The sequence below is a fragment of the Gobio gobio genome (assembly GCF_949357685.1).
Source record: "Gobio gobio genome assembly, chromosome: 12".
NCBI lineage: Eukaryota > Metazoa > Chordata > Actinopteri > Cypriniformes > Gobionidae > Gobio > Gobio gobio.
In genome coordinates, this window is record NC_137105.1 from 43,920,534 (window position 1) to 43,947,735 (window position 27,202).

The window sequence follows — 27,202 nt, forward strand, 5'->3', positions numbered from 1 at the left end:
TCACAACTTACAGGATTTAAAGGATCTTCTGCTAACATCTTGGTGCCAGATACCACAGCACACCTACAGGGCTCTAGTGGAGTCCATGCCTCTACGGGTCAGGGTTGTTTTGGCAGCAAAAGGGGGGCCAACACAATATTAATTCATAATGTTATGCCTGATCAGTCTGTCACATGGACACAGTAAAAAAAAATGTAAGCCAAGTATTTTTAAGACTTCACATTTGCTATCCTTATCAAATTGCCAAAGACATGATACAAAATTAGTTTCACCTCACATAGCGGTTACTTGTTTTTTGTCATTTGATGCAAAAGTAATACAAAGTATTAGTGTTATAAATGTACATACATTAAAAAAAAATTATAATAAAATACAAAAAAAACAGGACTGCAGGATTTACGATATTATATTGATGACTGTTAAAACAAAACCAGTCTGTGAAAGGGTCTATAGCCAACAATACACTGCAATGGGTCAAAATTATACATTTTTCCCAAAAATCATTAGGATATTAAGTAAAGATCATGTTCCATGAAGATAATTTGTAAATTTCCAACCATAAATATATCAAAAATGTATTATTAGTTGTAATATGCATTGCTAAGGACTTCATTTGGACAACGTTAAAGGTGATTTTCTCAATATTTAGATTTTTTTGCATTTTTTCTCAGATTCCAGATTTTCAAATAGTTCTCTGCCAAATATTGCCATATCCTAACAAACCACATACAATCAATGGAAAGCTTATAAATTATTATGCTTTCAGATGATGTATAAATCCTAATAACAATAAAAAATGACCCTTATGACTGGTTTTGTGGTCCAGGGTCACATATGTAGCTACAAATGGTTAAAAAGCTCTTTCTTTCTCTCTTTGCTATTCTTTCTTTCTTTATTCTGAGCTTGACCATAACATAGGCTATTTCTGAAAGACTAATGTAGCCTACCTTTCAAAATACTTTCCTTTTTTTAAGTGACATCCCAAGCGTAGACAATTATTATAATTTTTATTTTTAATATATCGTTCAAAAGATACTGCATAACAGCAACGATCCAGCTGCTAAGTGTAGAAAACAACCGCACGATGCCAGGTTGGTAACCCACAGAGTCCACGCTGAGCACTTGTTCAGCAGATGTTGAGCAGCAGGAGGAGGTGATTCAGGCGGGTGTGGTCAGTGACGTGCACACTCTCAAATAAGTACGAGCGTTCAGTGACAGACGCAGCAGAGCACACTTTAACATGTATCCTGACAGCTCGTCAAAACACTGTCCGGTTCCCCTTCCACGGGCTTTTACCGGCGAATAAAATCCTCGTTTGGGATACTTATCGACTCAGAAAGCAAGCCTTACAGTGGACCATCTGCTGACATCGACTGCAACAGGTAGGTTCACTGTTTTCCAGCCTCCGTTCGCAGCAATGTGGGTAAACTTTGCCCCTGTAATCAAACGGATTGCTGTTTCATTTCATTCAGCGCGCGTGCTCGTGGCTACATATGTTTACATGTGCACTGTTTAGACTAACGTGACGTAAGCAGGTGAATGAATGGAATTATGCAGAACATCATATTCATTTCACTCTTCATTGAAAGGTTTAACGCTTGATATTCATCTCCACCTTGTTTTAGGAAACCACTCGTATTAAAATAATGTTGATGTGTATTTGGTGATAATTAGGCTATGTTTCATTGTTATTTTATGCAGATAATGGTGGTTTTATTATGAATTAATAATACATTCAAGTTTGCGCATACTCTCTGCAGTCTAAATTTATGAACTGTTAAGAAACTTGACTGTTTTTAAATTCGTCTAGTAGGCAAATGAGGACTGTTTAAAACTGAACTGTGGTAAATAATCATACATTGACACAATGAAGATAATCAAGTCCTTTATCTGAATTATTTGTCAGTACATATTGAAGCGTCAATTGCTAATTCATAAAAAAAATAAAAAAACACGCCAGTGAACACACGCAAGTCAAGTCATCTTTATTTAAATAGCGCTTTTTACAATGCAGATTGTTTCAAAGCAGCTTCACAATGGTAACAGGAAAATAATGCAACAGAATTTAATAGAAAGTAATATAGTTAAATATTTAGTATAAAATGTAGTATATTTAATACCATTACTTAAAATGATGGGGGTTTTTTTATGAATGATGCAAAAATGACAGAATAGCACAGAAAACTGCTGAAATAGTTTACCTATGATTCATGAATGGGCTCCATTAATACTGACCTGCTGCATTTTTGCTACACTTAGAAAAATGTACTCAAATGTATGTATAGTTGATGTATAAGTTGATAAACCACTGGTCAAACAGACTACTTATAAATTAGTTGTGAAACTAAAAGTCAAAAATGACATCCATTAGCTGTGACCTTGTTGTGACCGCAGCAAGCGGTGACATTTAATATGCAATTTTCTCAAAAATTCTGTTGTTGTATAGTAATTCAACTTAAAACGTTCAGGCAAAGATGCCGGTCTATTGATTATTAATACATCTACATCTAGCATGTGATTTTTAATTTGAATTAAAACTGGAGTAGAACGGCTGAAGACTGTCAGTAGGATTTTTTAATAACAGCCAGATTGTGCCAAAGAGGCTCTTTACAGTTTTCTTTTTTCTACTCTATTAAAATGATGTAATCTATATTTTTCATTTGCCGTACATTTTTTTTAGTAGTTCATTTCAGTTTTTTTAATGATAAAATAAACACATGACATACATGACATTCCTCTGTGTTGCCAGTATATCAACAATTATCTTACAGATGGATGAACTTCTGATACTGAACAATGTAAATTGGTATAGAGAAATATCTCTGCTGAGATTGACAGTAATTATGATAGTTTGTAGCATTCATTGAAGAAATAAGGAATACATAAAAATGACCACCACCTGCATCATTTTGCGCAGTGACTATGGTCTACTCTAGTCAAAGCAGAGCTACCTTATGGATATCTAGATGAAGTGAAATGCACAAAACTTCTGCGTAAAATATTCCTAAATATAAATATGGCATAGTACGTTTTCGACGGTTTTATCCAAAGCTCGTTTCCATTCAAATAAGTTATATCAGTTCTTGCTTTCCCTGGGAATCGAACCTATGACCTGCTGTTGCTAACATCATGCACTGCTCAAACTACAGGAACCCTTATAAAAGAACTTTATGAGACGGTTAGACAATAAAAATATTTATTTTAATGTGGTCACAGGTGTATGTTTGTAGAGTAATATACAACGGCTTCAAACACGGCTCAACCAATCAGAATCAAAAAACAAGCTATCCGTTTTAAAAAATATATTACTGCACTCCATTTTTACATGCACTTTATTATTAGGTTCAAAGTCTTAAGGATCTGCATTCGGCTCAATGGTGGTCTTCCCCCTGGTTCCCACCACTCCTGCACAGGGCATGGTTTCCGTCGCTCCTTCTTTCCCTTATCCGTTTTCCGCCAGAGAAGGGAGTGAGGGAAGCTGGAGAGGGGAGATCACACCGCGGCCTTGGGCTTTTGTTTTTGGTATGCACTGCTGGCCGATGGCCGGGCGCTCTTTTGCCTCAAGAGCACGCATAATGCCAGACCGGTTGTCAGTAGAGAGTTGATGCAGGCAGATTCAGTCTGTCCAGCCTTCCAAGTCTCCTCCTTCTCTGTCTTCCATTCTATCTTAGCCTCCCCTCAGAAGAATTATAGCAGTTGGAGCTTACTGGGTTTTTTAATGGGATGAATAGTTTCCCCATTATCATAATGGTGGGAATGAACAGAGGGTTTTACTGTAAGTGTTCATTACAGAATGGTAAAGAGGTATTTGACCAACGTCTACAAAAAGTTATCTGCATAGTGCATATTTAAATATGCTAAATACATTTTTAGTACTTTAGCACATTAAAAATAAAAAAATATGCCTACCTGCACTGTAAAAAATATCCCGTTACATTTTTGGTTGCCAAAAATTCACCTTAAAAAGTCTTGTTTCCATTGTTGCAGGGTGGCGTATTGCCTGTATCACACAAAACATCATAATGTACGTTACAAAAATATAAAATGTTTTTAAACTAATTAATTGCATTTTTTCTGTAATTAATCGCTATTAAAAACATTGGAGTTTTTAATATTTTGATATTGTAATAATTTCAGTTACTCTCCAAATTAATGAAGAAACAATTTAAAGACAGCATATTTTAAATATTTTTTTAAATAAGGCCAGTATCACTGATACTAATGTCTCTATGAAACATTAATAATGTTACATTACAGTATAACTGAAAGCTACCAATTTCAAAATTTATTAGGTGTTAATTTAATTGAACTTAAAAAACAATCTTGGCTTAAACCCATTATAATAAATGTTATTTACCTGTGGCCTTCCCTGTTAAACATATACAGAAATGTAATAGTTATCAAACACCTTTCTTAACTGCATAAATAATAAATGAAATCTAGATTAATCATCATTAAAGCTACAGTTTTCTCTGTTCCCTTTGTTCTTTGAAGAACATTAATGACAGACATCATCAGTGCTGCTGTCACTTTAAGATCGGCCACTGCCGAACATGACGCGCTGTCACGCGCATCTCATTTTCTCACGTTCATTTAAGACGTTATTTAACTCATTTAAGACTCCTAATATGAGAATACTCGACAAAAATGGCGTTTAGGCAAAATTCTCTGTGTTGTTGTTATTGTTTGTTCAAGAGCGAAAGAGAACTCGATGTGTGCACGAGACTGGCGAGTGTGTGTGTGTGTGTGTGTGTGTCAGGTTGTCCCTCGATCAGCTCCCTAGCTTCCTAGGTGGTGAATCATCAGTATATCGTGTACACAAATGTGGCCGACTCCCTGATCAGTGCCCTGACTACTGAACTAGGGAGCAGATTGAGATGCAGCCACACAGAAAGGACATTGACATACAGCGCGTTCTCTTGTGTCTTGTCGTGCTTAGATTGTTTAAAAGCATTTACATGAATAAGAGCGTGATCATATGATATAACGATAAGCAAAAATGGATATAAAAACAGATGCTGCGTTAATTGCGTTATATATTTTGAATGCGTTAAACTGAAAAAATGAATCATATGTGATTAAACACAATCATATGTGATTTTTTTACTTCCAAAAAATATACATTTGACAATATTTTACAGTAAAATGACATACAGTGCCATGTAAAACCATTTAAAAAAATTCTGTGTACAATAAGGTAACTTACAGTTCCCTTTCGAAGTGGAACTCACACTGCGCCATGGGGATTGGCGCTTTGGGGAACGCCTCCAGCGTGACCGGTGTCTGAAGCATTTGTGCAAAACGGCAATCTCGATTGGCCATAGTAGGACAGTGAAGTCATAGACGTGCCGCTTAGAAAGCACATCCTCAGTTTTCATTGCCTTCAGGAAGCCGTCTGTCTGTCTGTGTGCGCGCGTGAAAGACAAGCATGAGTGAGCGCAAGTTCAGAAAGTGTGCTCCATAGTTCGAGAGGTTCATCACACCCAATCATCCTCATGAGCTATGTGTGATGTGTCTTGGAGTGGAGCATGCGCAGTTAGCTGTCACGGCTGCCAAGGCGCCGCGTCGGCTGCACACGTGGGGTCCGCAGATGGAGGGTCACAAGCGTTTCCCCCCGAGCTTCATGATGAGGTCTGCAAGTCATGGGAGAATCCCTTTTCTGCCCGCGTCTTCCCCTCTAGCAGGTCTAATTATGCCAACGTTAAGTGAGACAATGGGTATACGAAGATGCCTCAGATGGAGTCCCTTGCTTGGTACCTTTCGTCTGGCATGGCGTCCTTGTAGAAGGTGGCCCTCGAAGCCAAGGCAAGGCATACACGACGGCGAATGGGCAGGCCAGCCTGGCAGTGCCCTGCACACCATCGCGGTACTGCAGGCGCACCTAGCGGACCTGCCAAAGGATGCTGATGTGTCAGGGGGTGTGGCTCCTGTTGAGATCGACGAGGTCCGCCGCACAACCGATCTGGCGGTCCGCACTATTGGTCGCTCTCTTGCTGCGCTAGTCACCACAGAAAGGCACTTGTGGTCTAACCTCTCGGGGCTAAATGAGAAGGAGAGATACTTTCTCCTTGATGCCCCGGTTTCGCCTGCCAGGCTTTTTGGTTCTGCCGTCGAGACTTGGTTCTGCCGTAAGTTCAGGGCAGGCGAGGGTTAAGTCAGCGGCATTTGAGCACTACATCCCTCACCACAGATGACGTCTTTCTGTCCCTCCATCTGAACCTATCGCTGGGTCCAGCTGGCGACAAGCTCAGAAAGAGAGCTTGGCTGCTAGAGCCCCGGCTCCGAGGAGTCGGGTTGTAAGCAGCAGTCTCGCACTAAACCAAAAAGGGACCTCAGGGGACTGATTGAGTCTTAAAAGAAGGGGAAGTCAAAGCCCTGAAGTTTCCCTTTATTCGACTTTATTTCAGTTCCATTCAGCTGTTGTGAGCTTGAGGAGTGTTTATAGGAATTTGGGCAGCACCGCACTTTGCATTCCCATTTCCTTCATTAGCCTATAATGCAGTATGACATTTGACGTTCCCTTGTGAAGCTGGCACCTCATGCACGCCCACTCGTCTTCCTTCAGGCAGTGTAACTGAGGACATGCTTTCTAGGTGCCCCATTTATAGCTAAGCCGGCACGCCTATGGCGTCACTATTCTACTATGGCCAATCGAGATTGGCGTGTTGCACACGTGCTTCAGACACCGGTCACGGTGAAGCAGTGTCTCGGTCCACTTCTCAGGGAACCACGGTTATAGTCGTAACCAGAGACGTTAAGCAATTAACAGGTTTTTAACGGAGCATTTCATAGGCTAGTCTTTTTATGTAAAATTACAACAAAAAATGTGAGGTGCAAAAATCTTTATAAATTGTCGTGCTGATGAATAAAGAGGTAATGAGTGCCTTTTAGTTTTAGGTCAGTTATTTAATTTTAAAACGTACTATAATAATAATTAATTCATTAATTATTAGTAATTATAATACTAATAATCAAAAATGTATAAATAAAATGTTGTTAAAGAAATTTAAATAAAAGAAAGTAAATAAAATAAAAATAATTGTTTTTACCGTAATATGGGTAATCACATAATTTCTGTCATTTTGCAGGTACTTGTGCTCTGTGAAGGGTATGTTTTGGCCAGTTGCCTGTCTGCGCTGAAACAAGGGTTCAAAAGTCCTCAGCTGGCTGACCGTTGGCAGTCCGGAGAGACGGTGTGGTAACTGCCTCCCTCGCAAGTACAGTCTACAATACTGAGTAGGTAAGAGTCAGACTTCTGTGTTAAAATTATAAGAACTAACATGTGCCATTATAAAGACAGCAATGCAAAGAGCTCAGACAAATTAAAAATGTGTCTTTATTATGCCTTGATTAATTTGAATGGATATTCTGTGTAAGAGTTCCTGAGGCAGATCTTTAGGCCTCTTTGAATACAACCTATATTCATACCATCACTGAGCTGAATGCAACAGGCTGAATTAAGTTTAATGAACTGGCCTAAAATAGGCAGATATGCAAGACACGCAGCTGCTTGTGTTCACAAGCTAATAGTTTAAAACAAACATCTGCCATTAAATTGTAGTGAGACCAGCTTTATGAGCGTTTCTGCAGAGCACGGCGCTAGCAATGTCGAGGTCAAACCAGGGAATGCATGAACAGATCAAATGTATACCTCGAATGCAACATAATTCACCTGGGATAGAAGCATCTGCCAAAAACATTTGAATGAAAATAAATGATGTGTAGACAGATCACTATGGAGGCAGAACACATTTTACATTTGTTATGAGATAAAGTATGAGAGCAAGTTGAAAATATTTATGTAAAGGGGGAATTTTTCATGTTTTTTGGTGGAACACTGTGTGTAATAATCTAATCCTCCTCAATCCAGTCACTCATTCTGTACTATGAATGACTTGCCAGTAATCATTAACTTAAGGATGCATCCTGTCACGGCTCTCCACTGTGCAACAACTCCTTTTTTCTGGTTGAAACTTAATGAAAAGAAATATATTATTGTTCAAATGGGGGGAGTACGATTTTTTGGAAAGTATTTAACACTAATTTTGAAAGGATGCATTAAATTGTTAAAAAAAAAAAAGCCATTTCAAATAAATGCAGGAATCCCATCAAGGAATGTTTGTTGAGCCCCGGCTCAGCATATTATAAAGATTTCTAAAGGAACATGTGACACTTGAAACTGTAATGATGCTTAAAATTCAGCTTTGTCATCAAAGAAATAAATAACATTTTAAAATATATTAAAATGGTAAACTGTTATTTTAAATTGTTGTACCATTTCACAATATCACTGTTTTTAAAACAGTGCTGCTTGGTGAGCATAAGATACGGTGGCCCAGTAGTGCACAACACAACGAAATTTAAAAAGCAAACATAAGGTCACAATACAACGAAAAAGCCACAACACAATGAAATCAAGCCACAACACAACGAAATCAAGCCACAACACAACGAAAAAGCCATAACGAAATCAAGCCACAACACAACGAAATCAAGCCACAACACAACAAAAAAGCACCAACACAATGAAATCAAGCCACAACACAACAAAAAAGCACCAACACAATGAAATCAAGCCACAACACAACAAAATCAAGCCACAACACAACGAAAAAGCCACAACACAGCGAAATCAAGCCACAACACAACGAAATCAAGCCACAACAGAACGAAATCAAGCCACAACACAATGAAATCAAGCCACAACACAACGGAATCAAGCCACAACACAATGAAATCAAGCCACAACACAACAAAATCAAGCCACAACACAATGAAATCAAGCCACAACAGCACGAAATCAAGCCACAACACAACGAAATCAAGCCACAACACAACAAAATCAAGCCACAACACAATGAAATCAAGCCACAACACAACTGAATCAAGCCACAACACAACGAAATCAAGCCACAACACAACGAAATCAAGCCACAACACAACGAAAAAGACACAACGAAATCAAGCCACAACACAACGAAATCAAGCCACAACACAACGAAAAAGCCACAACGAAATCTAGCCACAACACAATGAAATCAAGCCACAACACAACGAAAACAAGCTACAACACAACGAAAAAGCCACAACACAACGAAAAAGCCACAACACAACGAAATCAAGCCACAACACAACGAAAAAGCCACAACACAGCGAAATCAAGCCACAACACAACGAAAAAGCCACAACACAGCGAAATCAAGCCACAACACAACGAAATCAAGCCACAACAGAACGAAATCCAGCCACAACACAATGAAATCAAGCCACAACACAACGGAATCAAGCCACAACACAATGAAATCAAGCCACAACACAACGAAATCAAGCCACAACACAACGAAATCAAGCCACAACACAACAAAATCAAGCCACAACACAACGAAATCAAGCCACAACACAACAAAATCAAGCCACAACACAACGAAATCAAGCCACAACACAACGGAATCAAGCCACAACACAACGAAATCAAGCCACAACACAACGAAATCAAGCCACAACACAACGAAATCAAGCCACAACACAACGAAATCAAGCCACAACACAATGAAATGCTCCTGACCACTAGGGGGCTCTCGGAGCGCTGTAAAGTTGATTTTCCTTGCCACTGTTCTAGATTCGGCAAATCTAAATTCCGTTGTGTTGTGCACTACTGGGCCACCGTAATAAGAGACTTTCAAAAACACTTTAAAAATCGTACTGACCCCAAACTTTGTAACGGTAGTGTTGAAAAGGCATAATTTCAGTCCTGGATGCTGATTGGTGAATACTGCATTCCGGCTCTGCTGAAACACACAATATATAAATGGTTATGAATTAAAACGCGTTCCCCTAACTATTCAGTACTGTATATGATTAAGCAGTGACAACAACAATGAACCTATATATTCTAGTGTGGAAGTTTTTTGATGCCAAGGACCCCTAAATATAAACAAAGGACCCTGTGACAAGCAGGGCGGGCGAGAGCCGTGAGAGAGGCTGGTGGCGTGATTGCAGATGAGCATCACCTGCGCGTCACACTAATCCTCTCACGGAAGAGCTCGGAAGCATAAACAGAGGAGTGACGACAGTGAAGGACGAGAGAGGACAAGGCCTGGATTTTATGTTGTGTTTTGTTTGCGTTTTATAATGTGTGTGCGCGGCAGCCGTCCGTGAGGGGATTCAAGACCTGTGTGACGCCCTGCTTATCACAGACCCTTTCCCCAAAAATACTGTATTTAATTGTATATAAACTCATTTACACTGTGTGTGAAAAAGTGTGATATATACAGTACTGAATAGTTTTTAAAAAGCCATTTTGTGAATACATGTATGAAATATGAAGCATGTATGGTTATATCGTATAAAGGTTTTTGGTATGCTGCTTCTGTTTGTTTATGCATTTTGAGCCTCTTATTGCATTTGCTTCCAAGGGCCATATTATTCTTTATTTGAATGTTTTTATTTTCTAGAGATTGAAAGTTAAGAGCTGCAAAGATCAGTTCGCTATAACAAATATAGAATGCATAATATGTGCAATTGTTTCCTATTCATTTCTCAGTTTAAACTGAAAGCTTCTTGTCGATTATGCAATAGGCTATGTCGAGTTTCAGTAGTGATGACTAAGGAGTTCAACATGACATACATCAACAGTTCCCTGTTGATGATGCGACAGCACTGAAATCATCCGCCTTCACCATGTCCGAGTATCCCGAAGGAGAAAGCCCCCTGCTTCAGCTGCAGGAAGTGGACTCCAGAAGGGTGGGAGGTCACATCCTCTCTCCTATCTTTAACTCCTCGTCTCCATCCCTGCCGGTGGAGAGCCATCCCATCTGCATCCCATCACCCTACACAGACCTCGGCCACGACTTCACCGCTCTGCCCTTCTACAGTCCCACTCTGCTGGGCTACGGCACATCGCCTCTGTCCGACTGCTCATCAGTGCGGCAGTCGCTAAGCCCCACCCTCTTTTGGCCACCTCATAGCCAAGTTTCATCACTTGCATTGCATCAACAACAGACCCGACTACAACAAAACCATCCAACTGGTGGGACTTGGACGGAACTTACACCGCATGATCACAGCGAAGAGGAGTACAGGTATGTGGAAGCGCAATTATTTTTTTAAATTTCAGATGATTACGTAATGCTGGTTGTCTGTTTACTAGGTTTAAAGCTGCTCAGATGCATGTGTATATAACCCTAACCCTCCCCTCCATAGAAAACCACTGGTGAAGAGGGTAGCAGATGCAGAGGAGACTTCTACCTCTTTGAGAGGTAAAGCTGACATGCACTACTGTGCCGTCTGTAGTGATTACGCCTCTGGGTACCATTATGGCGTGTGGTCGTGTGAAGGATGCAAAGCCTTCTTCAAGAGGAGTATACAAGGTACTACTCTCTCAAAGTATCCATGTGCTTGATTGTGTGCTTATTAGTATGGGTGCACTGATATTACAATTCTGGCCGATGCTAATAATCTAATCAATCATGATCATTTTCATGTCATTGCCGATAATGATAACCGATGGCTGGTATTAAAATGAATATGTCTAAATTAATTAAAAATAAAACACTACAAACTAACATCAATAATTTTCATGTTATGGACAATAACAGATAAATGGCTAATAATACAATTCAATTAGTCGAAATTAATAAAAAATCATACACTAAAAACATAAATTAAAAAAGTTGAGTTTGAAAGTGAATTTAGACATTCCAACATTATAATGTACATGTAATTATAATGTTTTTTAAAAAAGGGTAATCATTTTGAGATTTGCTAAAGATTACAGTTAACAGTGTTATTAAGTGAGTAAAAAGTCCAATAAATCCCCCCCAAAAAGTTGTTTGGATTTAAAGGAACACGCCGACTTTTAGGGATTTTAGCTTATTTACCGTATCCCCCAGAGTTAGATAAGTCCATACATACCATTCTCATCTCTGTGCGTGCCATAACTCTGTCTGACGCACCTATTTTCCTATTTACATGTGACATGTTTTGGAACTTAAGTCTTCTTTTGCCTACACCACACCGTGACAGTAGGAAGACACATCATATTGGCCATATTCCAGGATTCATCAGGCTCAAATTGTGAAAGAATGGTTGGGAGGGAGCATGAAGAATCATTTTCGTTGGCACCTCTGAGTCTGATTATTTAATTTGTGTCTTTCTTCTATAGTGTATTTATTTGTGCTATTGCTTGTCATTTGGTTTCCTGTAGAAAAGTTTCTTACCATTGAACCCTGCATATTTGCGTGTGCCCCAGATTGTGACGTTCTAGTAACATCCAAAAAAGTCTTTAAAAAAAGTATTAAAGGGATAGTTCACCCAACAATGAAAATTGTCATCTTTTACTCTCCCTCAATTTGTTCCAAACCTGTATGAACAACTTTAGCGAATGATGACAACATTTTAATTTGTGGGTGAATTATTCCTTTGCCAGCTCATTTTTTTTGTCATTTCTTTTTCCGAATTAATGTGTTTTTTCTACAACCGTAGTACCTCATTTTGATTGTTTTGTGTTGAAGATGCACTAGATTTTAGACATTATACATTTTAGCACATAATCCTGAAATTGTCATGTCATAAGCGGTAATCATTACTGATCGCATGTGTGACTTCATTTGTTCCAATTGTTTATTTTTCTTATTTAAAAAACAAAAGTATTTTTTTGTTGTGGATGTCCTAATTGGTGGAGGTGCATGTTTCAGAGAAATGTCCATGTTACATGTTTAGGGTTGCATTTGTGACTGCATTTCTGGTTGTGTAAAATAGACACATACTGTAACATCATAATACCGATATACCCCTGAATCGATATTTGAGGTATCTGCAAATATCGTATCGCTGGCTATGAGAATCAATATCAGAACGTATCGTGATGAACTGTCCAATTTACACCCCAAATACATCTTTACAGTGCACCAAGAACCCTGCACAGCCACCCTTTTCCTTCAGAAATCTTATTTAGCCAATCTTATTTATTACATGACTGTGGAATAATTCATTTTAATTGGTCGGTCATGGCATTCTGTGGTCAAATATATATTTTTATATAAAAAACATTTCTCTAGAAGACAACTCTGCTTTGGGGTCCTTTGGCATAATAGCGTTTTTTTTATTGTCAGACTTAAGTGTTGAAGTCTTATTGTCATCACAAGTGGCTAATGGGGAACATCTGATTCATTTTCTCAGGACACAATGACTACATCTGCCCTGCCACCAACCAATGCACCATCGACAAGAACCGCCGCAAAAGCTGCCAGGCCTGCCGACTCCGGAAGTGTTACGAAGTTGGAATGATGAAATGTGGTGAGGCGCGCTCTAACAACACCCTTTTTACACCCACACAGTTACCAAATACTTAATCAGAGATTGCTGAGTGCTGAACGTCCAAAGTCATGGACTTTATGTTCCGATATTAAGCAGCTATCGTGCCGTGAAGTTGTGATACGCATCAGTATATCACAGTGATAATGTGATAGAGCCCTGATTATTTATAGATGTTGGTCAAAGGTCGCACCAAAACAACCCAGATACAATACTCAAAATTCATTGTTTTGTTTTTGGATTTCACATAATAATTCACACATTTTTGAACCAGACAACAGTAAAACGTTGTGGTAGATCAAGATAAAACTTTTTTTGAACTGATTGTGAATTGGTGGTGAGTATCTTGAAGGGCTTTTCCTCCAAAGAACAGTGCATGCTGAATTAAGTCTGTGTTGCTGTGGAGACTGTTACTGTCTATCCTCATCCACTCTTGTAATTGCTGTTTTAGGGCAGTCTACTTTCATAGCTTCGCTTCAAGGTCAGAAGAGAAAGTGATGTACTCTTTTCTCATTGGTTGATGTGATTGGTTTGGGCTCTTTAGACTGTATCATATATCAAATACACAGTTTTGTCACATGTTTTTGCAGCTTTCTGGCTTTGCCTTCTGTTCACCCATATTTTTGTTCTCAACCTTTTTCACTTGAGGGCCACCCATTGTCCAACAACATTTTTGAAAGTCCCCTCAAACAGGGTAAAAAAAACAATTTCTGCCGCACTTTTTCCAAAGCTACTTGTTTTCAAACTGTTTTATTAACAGCAACTATTAAATTAAACCATAAAAACAATAGTTACTGAGGGAAAATAAAAAGAAATAGCATTTCAATTTGTTTTTTTTAACTTTTTTTTAATATAAGTTTGTCATCCTGCTGGTTGAGATCCACTGGTTTAAGCCAAACCTGGAATTAAAGGGGAAGTGTGTTATTTCTGCACTGCACCAAATGTAACTGCAAAGGCAATGAATGTTCCTGAATACTCCCTCTGTCTACCATTGGTCAACAAACACAGAGTCCCGCCCACATTCACACCATTGGTTGTGGTAGTGTTGCTGCTCTGCTCAGGATGATAAAACAAACAAAGCAATGTTTTTCCACAGTGTTTGCACTTTGGGGAAATCAACCTACGAATAAAAGACTCTACATAGTAGATTGTACTTGAAACTATTTAATATTAAAAAAATGCTTACACACTTCATCTTTATAATCATATCAATTACATTGTGTTTTTCACAGGGTTACGGCGAGATCGTGGCAGCTACCAACAAAGAGGAGCACAGCAGAAGAGACTGGTCCGATTTTCTGGCAGGATGAGAACCAGTGGCCCGAGATCTCAAGAGATAAAAAGTGTCCCGCGTCCCCTCAGTGGAAACGAGGTGGTTAACATGGCGTTGAGCCCCGAGGAACTAATCGCTCGCCTCATGGATGCAGAGCCACCTGAGATTTACCTCATGAAAGACGTGAAGAAGCCGTTTACTGAGGCCAACGTCATGATGTCACTGACTAACCTAGCTGACAAAGAGCTCGTTCACATGATCGGCTGGGCCAAGAAGATCCCCGGTGAGTGTATACCCCGATTTATAAGAAAAACTGATTCCGTTATAACATTAGCTCAGTGTGTTACCTAATTTCTGTGGGTTTATAGAACCTTTCCAATAACACAAATATGACCAACTGAAAATCCACATGGAATTGAGGTATTTGAGACTGCGTCAATTTGTAGACCAAACCCGGAAGGCTGATTCATAATGGATTCCCTCTGCAATTTCTAATGGGCTTTAGAATAGCAGTTTTCGATTTATGAGTAAAGGATGTGGTTAATATTACTTGAAGAGAATTTGTATTCAAGATAAATTACAATTATTACATCATGCCCTGTTCAAACATGAATTTTGAAACTGCAGTTGTCCCCTGAATTTCACATCATTTGTCATCTTTGTTCTGTTTAGCAATTTGAACATGGCAGGGTTGTGTGGGTAATTCACTTTTTTTCAGTTTTTTGGGGGTTCGTAACAATACGTTGCAATCCTCATGTAGTCTCTTGTTAGCAACTTATGTTTTTAAAGGCCAATTCACACCGCACAGACAAACGCCAACAAACAAGTTGGCCATTGGATTTAGAATTTCATGTTCGCACTGCCCCGACAGACACGACCCACCCTGATTGAGCATGTTCAGTCGGGTAGAAACAAACCCTGACCAACTCCAACAGACGCCGACTGGGGTAACACACTGATCCGACAACCCAACAAACGTGTTTGTCTGTGCAGTGTGAATTGGCCTTTAAGCACACAACGGTTTTATATTCAATTTGATTATGGTATGACTGTACGATTCATGCTGTTGAACAAAGCTTCTGCTCATGTAATGTTAGCCACAGACATGGTTGAACTCATCAAAACTCACTATAGTAAAAAACAACTTAATTTTTAACATTTTAAAATTCATGGCTTAAAAATGTTAATTCTATTTCAGATTTTAGGACTTCAGAAAGATCTATATATTGAACTTTGAAGAACCGTTTCTGTAGTGGATAGATTAAATGGATTAAAATAAACCGTGTGAAGTGGATGGATTTCTGGATTGAAGTGTATAATGTGTCGGTGTGTTTAATACAGACATAATGATCCAGAATTTTTTTTTGAAAAATTATATTTCAATGATACAGTATTGTGTTCGCTCGCAAAACATTTGCATTCCCCCAAGAAACTGCATCTGCTCACAAAACTGGTGATTTAAAGGTGGGAGGGGAAAAAAATCTGTATTTTTGCGAGCCAGCACAGTTTCTTAGGGGAAAGCAATACTTTTTTTAGTGTTACAGGTGAAGGCAAAAGCATTGAAATAAAATAATTATTATGCAATTTGATATTTTGACTAAAGGGTTCCTGACGGTTTCATACAAAATTCTTCACCTTCACCTCTTGGCCTGTTTTTGTATGATCCTGCTGAACCAATGAGCGTTTTGCTCTCAATTGGTCACACCTTAATTTAGCAATTTCTGTTATTTGCAACTTCCTTCTCATGGGCATAATTTTTTACTTTTCAGTGTGAGGTGCATCTCTTTTTTGGCCCATTTTACCTGTAAAAGAAAACCTGCTTAATAATTATGCACACCTGAATATAAGGCGTTTTTCACTTCCATCCTTCGTTAACAATTATATACACTATATTGCCCCCCTCCAAATCCTTGAATTCAGGTGTTCCAATCACTTCCATGGCCACAGGTATATAAAATCAAGCACTTAGATATGCAGACGCTTCTACAAACATTTGTGAAAGAATGGGTCGTTCTCAGGAGCTCAGTGAATTCAAGCGTGGGAACTGTGATAGGTTGCCACCTGTGCAATAAGTCCATTCGTGAAATTTACTCACTACTAAATATTCCACAGTCAACTGTTAGTGGTATTATAACAAAGTGGAAGCAATTGGGAACAACAGCAACTCAGCCACAAAGTGGTAGGCCACGTAAAATCACAGAGCGGGGTCAGCGCATGCTGAGGCGCACAGTGCTCTGACGTCACCAACTTTCTGCAGAGTCAATAGCTACATCTCCAAATTTCGTGTGGCCTTCAGATTAGCTCAAGATCAGTGTGTAGAGAGCTTCGTGGAATGGGTTTCCATGGCCGAGCAGCTGCATCCAAGCCTTACATCACCAAGTGCAATGCATCAGATGCAGTGGTGTAAACCTCGCCGCCACTGGACTCTAGAGCAGTGGAGACGTGTTCTCTGGAGTGACCAATCACGCTTCTCTGTCTGGCAATACGATTGACGAGTCTGGATTTGGCGGTTGCCAGGAGAACGGTACTTGCCTGACTGCATTGTTCCAAGTGTAAAGTTTAGTTATGAATTAGAGCGGAGACTGCGCCAGGCCTTCTCGTCCAACAACAGTGCCTGACCTCACAAATGCGCTTCTAGAAAAATGGTCAAAAATCCCCATAAACACACTCCTAAACCTTGTGGAAAGCCTTCCCAGAAGAGCTGAAGCTGTTATAGCTGCAAAGGGTGGGCCAACTCTATATTAAACCCTACGGATTAAGAATGGGATGTCATTACAGTTCATGTGCATGTAAAGGCAGGCGTCCCAAAACCTTTGGCAAAATAGAGTATCACTTATAAATAATTAAATACAAAATTAATAGTAGTTATTAAGATTGATGGGGTTTGGAATTGGTAAAATGTGCTTGGAAACAAATATGATCAAAAGATCTATATATACAGTATATTTATGCACACACTGTATTTTCTTTATATATCAAATCTATGGTATTCACAAGTTTATTAGCCTGAAATCTGCATTGAAAGGGCCATACGTGTCCTCTTCCCCTAAATTTGTTTTAATATTTGATGTCTTCTGTTTTCTGATCACTTTAATTATTATTTGGCTTTTGTGATGGGTAGTCTTTTATTAATGGATCATCATGTTCTGATTCTGAACATGAACAGTTTGTTTTTATTCTGAGAACATCAGCAAACTTTCCCTCAGAATCTTCTTTTCTTTTCAAGTTATTCCAGATCCCCAGGGATGTGCATCATGTGTCTCATTCACTTTCATTCAATGAAGCGCTGCCTGCTGTGAAATATGGATTGTGATTGTGGATTGAATGAAGATGTTGTTGGATGTGTATGCGGTTGGTAACAAGTGCTTATTTCCCCCTCCAGGTTTTGTGGAGCTCAGTCTTTTTGACCAGGTCCATTTGCTAGAGTGCTGCTGGTTAGAGGTGCTGATGCTGGGACTAATGTGGCGGTCTGTTAATCACCCTGGAAAGCTCATTTTCTCTCCTGACCTCAGTCTCAGCAGGTAACTAGTGTGAGCAAATTGTGTTTTTCCTTCCCATTGTCTAATTTATGAACAGACACATCCACCTCTCCATACTTGAATTCATCATTCTATTCTCACATGCTTTAGATGGTCAGTATTTTTATGCAGCTATCCATTTGTTCTGTATGCCAGTGTGGTATAAAATCATTTATGGGTGAAGTCACTAATTATGTGTTCTGATGTACAGACTCCAGTTAACTCTCTGGTCATGTCAAGGTTAAAAGACACCTTAGCCGTGGTTAGTCAACGTTAGCATGCCAACCTAAATACAATTAATCAATGGCATGATGTTCATTTTTGTGTAGTTTCCCCAATAAATTAATTTTGATATATTTTGGGGGACATAAAATATAGGATTAAAAAGATCCTTCTTTAATCCTAATAAATTCAAATAAATAAAATGAAAAATGTCAGCATGATATAACTGTCATGATTAAAAGGAGCCTCATTAAAATAAATAAATTCCTAACGTACTTTGGCATAATCTTGTATTATCATTATTTAACAAAACATGTCCCAAACACAAAAGCCCTATTTATGTTAAAAAGTAAGAATGTCAACACGACAAAAATACTTAGTTACATCTAAGGGAAATGTGTATACTCAGGATATTTATTGCTTATTCTTTTAAATAATTTCTTTAGTATTATTTTAAAAGCACACTCTATACTTGGAAACACATGTAATTTAACCTATGCATGAGGTCACAATGTAAAACTGGCAAACAAAGTGTTTAAAAATGCAAAAAATTAAAAAATACACCGTTACATTAACCCCTTGGAGTCTGAGCTGTTTTGGGGCCCATTAGAAGTTGACATGCTCTGACATTTGTGTTTGTTTTCAGTTGCTTATAAACACATTAATGGCAAAAGTGTAATTACACTGTATTCAGCACAAACTGGGATACCATAATATGTGAGCAACATGTATGTACATGCTTGTATTGTTGAGAGAAAAATGTTTATGCATGGTTTTTGAGAAACCAAAAAACGTGTTTTAAAATGAAGGCCTCAAAACACACAGTAGATATGTGTCCACAAGACTTTTGACTAATGTGTGTTGTTGCCTAGAGTTTTTGCTTCAAACTGATGTGAGAATCCTTGAGCCTACTCATTCACATAAAACAATACACTATTTTTCTTCATAAAGCCCGTATGCGAGGAGGCGTGATATCTAATGAATAATGATGGGTATCACCTGAGAGGACAAAAGAACACAATAGCCTGCATAATGAATGACCTTCAGCGGAGATCTTTAAGATATTTAACAATACAAGTAAATATTGAATTATATTTTCCATTAAAAAATAGCTATAAAAGTTGTGTCCTCACTTTGCGTCAATTCCGTCAGGATTTTTTATCATTCTAAATAAATCAAGCAGTGTCATGGGCAGCTTTAACTCTGAGGAGCTATTGCTATTTACTGCTCATTGTGGATCTCACAGTAGGACACAGTCCTGGAAGTTATAGATTTTTTAAATATTTTAAACAAACAATATTGAAGTCTCTGCGGTCACAGCCTTAACATGTCAACTCTGTCATCGCAGTGTAATAGTTTCTGTAAATATTTGTGGGATAAATCTTGCCATTTTTATATGTTTATTAAGGCAGCTACAATTGAGGGAAAAAACTAAATTGCTCCACTGTACAACACTTGATTAAGGTGGAAAAACATTAAATCTTGTCAACTCCATCAGACGTCAACTCCGTCAGGTTTTATGTCTGATAGTTGACAAATGCTCTCAAAAAGTCTGTATAATGCGATTTAATAAGTTTTTTTGCATATGGGGAATTCTTCTAATGCCGTTTCATGATTCTATTTACATAATTATACTGTATATTTGGCCTCAGCTCAACCTTTGTCAACTCTGTCAGTATTTTACACCGTCAGGTGAAGGTTTTTGTTAATTTTGAAAGAAATGTCTTTAACATTTTTACACAATAAATTGAAAAAAGAAAAAGCATCAATGGAACAACATGATGATATGTCTTAATTACCTAAGAACATTGGTGATATATGTTTAATATTAAAAGGATGGAGGAGAATTAATGGAATTTAGAAACTGTTGTTCATAATAGTGTGAATACAAGCAAAAAATAAACAGAGAATGTATTTTATGATTTAGATCCTTTACATTTACCCAGTATTACATAACTGAAGATTTTACATTGTTTTTGGATAGATTAAATTAAATTAGCATGCTGACGGAGTTGACACAAATTAAATTATGGACTAAATAAATATAATATTTTTAGAAAAAATATTTAGAAAAAAACTAACCAACAAATGATATCATGGACCCCTATAAACGTGTTTTTAAAAAATATATAAATAATCATTGAGATTATTACACTCACATACATTCAAGTCAGGTGAAAATAAAATATAACTTTTAAAACTTGTTACATCACCAGACTATATTAATTTATAATGAATATGAATTATATATTATTCATTAGTATTTATTAATAATACATATTAATGAATATTAAACATAAATATTAATATTTGTAATATAAAATTGTAATGTAAAAAGGCAGAATGTTTTGTGTGATATGGTATGGTGTGCTCAGGGGTAGGATAAGTGTAAGGGGATATAATGTACAGTATGAAAACCATTACGTCTATGGAAAGGGCCCACAAAAATAGTGAACCAGACGTGTGTGTGTTCTGGTAAACCTTACATTATGGGGACAAAATGTCCCTACAATTATGGCAATATCCAAAATCCTTGTCCTTGTGGGGACATTTTTTGGTCCCCACGAGGAAAGCCGCTTATAAATCATACTAAGGGATGTTTTTTGAGAATGTTAAAATGCAGAAAGTTTGATGTTATGGGTCGGTTTAGGGTTAGGGTTAGTGTTAGTGTAAGGGGATACAGTTTGTATAGTTTAAAAATCATTATGTCTATGAAAAGTCCATAAAAAGTGTGCAAGAAGCTTGGTATAAGGAACTGTGCATTCGTAACAGTTTTTTTTAACAGCTTTAGTAGAATGTAGCAAAATATCTCAAGAATACAGCTGTGAACCTAAATCTGCGCTTTGGCCAGATGTGTTCAGATTTGTCACGGCGAGTGTGAGGCTTGGTGTGGTGGGAACTAGAGAGCTGCCAGTACAACTGTAGGAAGACAGGATCTGGTTCTGTTATCATGCCCCCTCTACTCCGCTGCCCTTTGTACCCCCCTAACATAGTGTGTACCCATGTTGTAATACGAGAAAAAAACATTTGGGCCAGGGTTACAGATGCTTTGCAGACTTTATACTGGACTACGCTTCCAAACCGCTTCAGACATGGGTGGGTTTGCTGTAAATATGCATCTGCTGCCAGACATTTACTGTATTTTCATGGGCTTGGATAAGGAATTCATTGTATCATAGCCAACTGGGTCCATGAGTTTAACTTGGTGAATGGTGTCAAAAAAATAAATAATGCCAATTATGTTCTGCCAATAATGACTCTCAGTATTATATGACACAAATACAAATTCCCCAAAATAATAGTTAATTATTGAAAAGTACAATGAAAATAAAAAGTACAATGACTTAATTATTTAGAATCCCTGGGGTTTTAGGTTGTGAAATACATCTGGTTTAATGCTAAATGGAAGTAGCTGTATCTTTGTTCTCTCTGTTCTCACAAGTTTTAATGAAGCGTTAGCGCCACCCTGGTCTTATTCACTACTGCAGGTCCAATTGTAGCACCTCTTAGCGTCCTAGGGAGCGTGGTACTTTGATTTTCCATTGGCGCTTTGTACAGAATTCACCATTCGTGCTTTCAGTAGGTGCCAGGTTTGGAATACGGCTAGTGAGGTTTGAGATTGAGGCCCGGTCCTGTGTTTCTGATGGGATGAAGCTTATTTGCGAGACTAATGAAAGTCTTTGTGCTTGGCAGGGACGAAGGCAGCTGTGTGCAGGGGTTTGTGGAGATCTTTGATATGCTGCTGGCAGCCACGTCCAGGTTCAGAGAACTCAAGTTACAGAGAGAGGAGTATGTTTGTCTCAAAGCCATGATCCTCCTCAACTCCAGTAAGTGTTTTTCTCATTAAATGGTTTTTCAAATGTGCATGCATGTATACTACTATTATTACTAAAACAAATCCATGAGTATTTTTTTTTTGTATATATTTACAACTCAAAATAAAAATGATTTGATGAATAGGGATAGAAAGAACAGCATTTATTTGAAATAGAAATCTTTTGTGACATTATAAATGTCTTTACTATCACATTTGATCAATTTAATGTATCCGAACTCATACAGACCCAAAGGAATGATTCATGTAACCCTCCAGTTCTACTCGCACCACTTCAGGTGGGATTCGAATCCAGCTCTTTACTAGCTGTCCTCTGTTACACTCACCCCCCTAAACCTGAATCCCATTCGGGTCCCAGCACCAATGTAACCCCTCCAGTTCTACTCGCACCACTCCTGGTGTGATTCGAACCAGCGTTTCCGGCATGGGAGGTGGGTGCATTAACCAGGATGCTAAAGACCGCAGCCTCTAGTGCACCTCTTGAAGCCAGGGGAGTGAGGTTTACCTGCACAGCTCTTTACAAGCTGGCTCCGTTACACTCAGCCCCCTAAACCTGAATCCCATCCGGGTCATGGCACCAATGTAACCCCTCTGGTTCTACTTGCTACTCTGAGTGGATTCAAACGGTATGGGAGGCGGGCACACTCACAAGGACTCTAAAGACCGCAGCCTTTAGCATCATTCGCTACTGTGCTTCTTGAGGCCAGGGGAGTGAGGTTTACTTGCACAACTCTTGCTAGCTGGCCTCCATTACACTCACCCCTCTAAACCTCCATCCCATACGGGGACACCCCTCCGGTTTTACCCCCACCACTTTGAACAGGTTTTAAACTGGCGTTTCGGATATGGGAGGCAGGCGCACTAACAAGGACGCTAAAGACCGCAGCCTTTAGCATCAGTCGCTAATGTGCCTCTTGATGCCAGGGGAGTGAGTTTTTCTTGCACAGCTCTAGCTAGCTGGCCTCCGTTACACTTACCCCTCTAAACCTCCATCCCATCCGGGTCACGACACCAATGTAACCCCTCCAGGTCTACTCGCACCCCTTTGAGTATGTTTCAAACCGGCGTTTCTGGTATGGGAGGCGGGCGCACTCACAAGGACGCTAAAGACCGCAGCCTTTAGCATCAGTTGCTAATGTTACACTCACCCCTCTAAACATGAATCCCATCCGGGTCATGGCACCAATGTTCTACTCACCACTACGAGCAGGATTCAAATGGGCATTTCTGGCTTGGGAGGCGGCACCGCAGCCTCTAGTGTCAGTTTCTAGTGTGCCTCTTGAGGCCAGGGGGGTGAGGTTTACTTGCACAGCTCTTGTTAACTGGCCTCCGTTACACTCACCCCCCTAAACCTGAATCCCATACCGGTCATGGCACCAATGTAACCCCTCCAGTTCTACTCGCACCACTCTAAGTGGCATTCAAACCAGCGTTTCCGGTATGGGAGGCGGGCGCACTCACAAGGACGCAGCCTCTAGCGCCATTCACTATTGTGCTTCTTGAGGCCAAGAGAGTGAGTTTTACTTGCACAGCTCTTGCTAACTGGCCTCCGTTACACTCACCCCTCTAAACCTCCATCCCATCTGGGTCACGACACCAATGTAACCCCTCCAGTTCTACTCGCACCACTTTGAGTATGTTTCAAACCGGCTTTTCTGGTATGGGAGGTAGGCGCACTAACAAGGACGCTAAAGACCGCAGCCTTTAGCATCAGTCGCTAGTGTGCCTCTTGAGGCCAGGGGGGTGAGGTTTACTTGCACAGCTCTTGTTAGCTGGCCTCCGTTACACTCACCCCCCTAAACTTGTATCCCATATGGGTCATGGCACCAATGTAACCCCTCCAGTTCTACTCACGCCACTCTAAGCAGCATTCAAACCAGCGTTTCCGGTATGGGAGGCGGGCGCACTCACAAGGATGCAGCCTCTAGCGCCATTCACTACTGTGGTTCTTGAGGCCAGGAGAGTGAGGTTTAATCGCACAGCTCTTGTTAGATGGCCTCCGTTACACTCACCCCTCTAAACCTGAATCCCATCCGGGTCATGGCACCAATGTTCTACTCACCACTACGAGCAGGATTCAAATGGGCATTTCTGGCTTGGGAGGCGGCACCGCAGTGTCAGTTTCTAGTGTGCCTCTTGAGGCCAGGGGGTGAGGTTTACCTGCACAGCTCTTTACAAGCTGGCCTCTGTTACATATATCATAAATGAAAACCACGGCCTAGCGCTTAAGCTCCAGGCATATAGCCGTGTTTCTCACATGGGAAAAACAGGTTCGATTCCATCTGGTGTTATGCACCAATCACACTCCCCTTCATTTCCTGTCCTTTCTAGTATCTCCATCAAGTGGCATAAGGCCAAACAAACGAATGACCTCGACAGAGCTGTAATAAATATTGTTGACTCCAGGTCCATAACTCAGAAGGTTACTACTATCCCTGCTTTAATTGAAGGGAGTCTTGGCAAGACCAGGCAAGAAAAACGCTCACACTGTAAAGTCTTAATGGGGACAACATGCCTGCTTTGAGGAGCGTTCCACGCATTCAACCCAACTATCCATTTTATAGCAAACGCTGATGTCAGTAACAGGCAGTACCTGGTTAGTGGTTAATGTCTGAAGGAACCAATATTTCTTCCTGCTCCAATTCCTCTGAACTTTTGATCTGTCTTTTCCTTGTGCATTATCTCTTCATTCTCAGCCCCTAACAGCTGTCTTCACTTTGTCTCCCTGGTGTCACTTATTTGACCACTCCAGATGTTTTGCGTTGTTTTTGAATCGGATATTCTTTGGATTGGATGCTTATTGGGGTATCACCCTCTATTATTTCAAACGGCTATAAATGTCAGCGTCGCATCATGGCTTGAATCTCTGTGAACCTACACTTGTGCGTCATTGCAGACATGTGTCTGAGTTCGTCGGAGGGAGGGGAGGATCTGCAGAGGCGCTCGAAGCTGCTGTGTCTTCTTGACTCGGTGACGGATGCTCTGGTATGGGCCATCTCGAAGACGGGCCTGAGCTTTCAGCAGCGCTCCACCAGACTAGCCCATCTGCTCATGCTGCTCTCCCACATAAGGCACCTCAGGTACAAATAATAAAGAGCGTCCATAATGCAGTGCTTTCACTCAGAAAAGGGGGCTCGTGGTCGGTAATTTGTCTGAAGACCGCAACATTTAGTCTGCTCAAGAATTATGGATGAAAAAATTGTGATGACATTTGCAGTTTGTTTGGACACCTATTCTGCTAGTCACTATTTTTGTATTTTTTTAAAAAAAACGATGATGATTAATAACTGCTGTAAAAACATAAATTATCTATAGGAGTGGTTTTTCAGATTTGGGGTGTAGCTGTCTAAAATGCTACTCACAGTGTTTACATACACGTTTCAATGTCCCAGTAGTTCATCTGTTTTTAAAGTAGCTTTTCCAATTGCTAAATTGTCTAGCAGTGTAGCACAAATGCTTCGTCACTGTCGTGAATCATTTCTTTTAGATGTTCATGTGAAGGAATTGTCTCAGTTTGAACCAGGTCACATGTAGCATTTGCTTTTTTATTTAAAAAAAATGTATAATACTAATTTGTTTAAACATTTATATTTTAAAATATATCGATATGATTAATATAATATTTATTATTAAAGGCACAATATTTAAGATTTTTGGATTAAAATATCTAAAAACAACTAGAAAAATTTTATATTTTTGTTGATTTGTCTACTTGCATTATCTCAAATGTTTCCAAGAATGTTTAAATCCAGAGAAATACACAATTTTAACCAGGACACGGACCGTGCGTCACCTGTCAATGACATCATCATATCCACTTTACCTTCGTGTTCCGGTGTTAATTTGTAGAAACCATGGAAACACCAAAGACGCTTTAATATATTATGCATTTTATTAGACAGGTGAGCAACTGTCTGGATACATTCATCAACAGAAAACGAATCATTGTTATACAGCTCAACACAGTTAGTCTTATTGTTTAAATCTTGTTTTCATGATTTACAGAGAGTACCATATTTTACAATGCCTAATATCGAGCAGTGTGCCTCTTACTGCAGTGTGAACAAGTGTCTCATAGTAGCCGCCGAGTGAACGCACAGAGTAGCATTATAACATAACTTTAACACACTCAAATGTATGTAATATGATAAAACAGCGCTGCGTTACCCCACATACGCATGAGTGGAAGAAGCGGAAGCATCGTCTGCGGCAGAATAAAAGCTCCACTGCTCTCGAGCAGTGTCGCACTCGTCTCTCATTAGCAATCGCTCCAGCAGCCTCGTTCCACTCCTACGGCTTCATACTACAATAAAGTTAATAAATCTTTAATACATTAGCTCATCCATCAATATGATTTCTGCCCGAGTCCCGTCGGATTCTTCTCCACCCGCTGTAGAGGTGAAGACAACAACTATGTCATCAAGCTACGCCTTTGTTTTGAATAAGCGACCTCTAACTGTGCTAATTGCGCCTTTAATATTCAAAAACACATTTTTTTGAAAAGTTTAAATAGTTTTTAATGAAATGTCTGCTTTTGCATGTTGTGTGTGTGTTTTGTAGTGTGTTATTCAACTTATATATTTGTTTTGTTGTTATCCAGTATTTAGAGAGCCAGAGAAATACAGGATTGATTAAATTATATCTGATAATTATATATTTTAAAGCTGCTGTCCGTAACTTTTTTGTGTTCAAGATTTATAAAAAGTTATATAATGAGAATGTGTTACATGAATCCATTTTCCAAACCGTGTTTTTGTCTTACCCTGAATCATTATGGTACACTTATAGTAAGTGTTTATATTGGAACTATTGCAGACCGGTCTGGTAGGAACCGCTGTGGAGGAGCACAGTCCCTGCGTGACTCGCCATAGACATAAACAGAGAGAAGTAGCTCCGGCTGCAATGTTCTTCCGCAAGACGCATGCAGTTCTGTTTATTAACCACTAGAGCGCAAAAAGTCACGGACTGCAGCTTTAAAATACAGTGTCCCCTTTGCTTTAAAGCTACACTATGTAACTTTTCCGTCCACTAGAGGTCGCC

General features: G+C 39.3%; 1 protein-coding gene across 3 annotated transcripts in view; it reads left to right on the plus strand.

The window, feature by feature from the left end:
- The first annotated feature begins 1,210 nt into the window (after positions 1 to 1,210).
- esr2a (estrogen receptor 2a) overlaps positions 1,211 to 27,202 on the plus strand; it is a 28,292-nt gene continuing 2,300 nt past the window's right edge. The window contains exons 1-9 of one of the 3 annotated variants that reach the window (XM_079831394.1): positions 1,211 to 1,382; positions 7,089 to 7,240; positions 10,579 to 11,081; positions 11,203 to 11,369; positions 13,180 to 13,296; positions 14,547 to 14,870; positions 17,970 to 18,108; positions 22,021 to 22,154; positions 25,059 to 25,242. In XM_079831394.1, the coding sequence (XP_079687520.1) occupies positions 10,681 to 11,081; positions 11,203 to 11,369; positions 13,180 to 13,296; positions 14,547 to 14,870; positions 17,970 to 18,108; positions 22,021 to 22,154; positions 25,059 to 25,242 (1,466 nt within the window). In that variant the 5' untranslated portion in view covers positions 1,211 to 1,382; positions 7,089 to 7,240; positions 10,579 to 10,680. The remainder of the gene's footprint in view (positions 1,383 to 7,088; positions 7,241 to 10,578; positions 11,082 to 11,202; positions 11,370 to 13,179; positions 13,297 to 14,546; positions 14,871 to 17,969; positions 18,109 to 22,020; positions 22,155 to 25,058; positions 25,243 to 27,202) is intronic. The other 2 variants (XM_079831395.1, XM_079831396.1) reach the window with 2 other exon arrangements.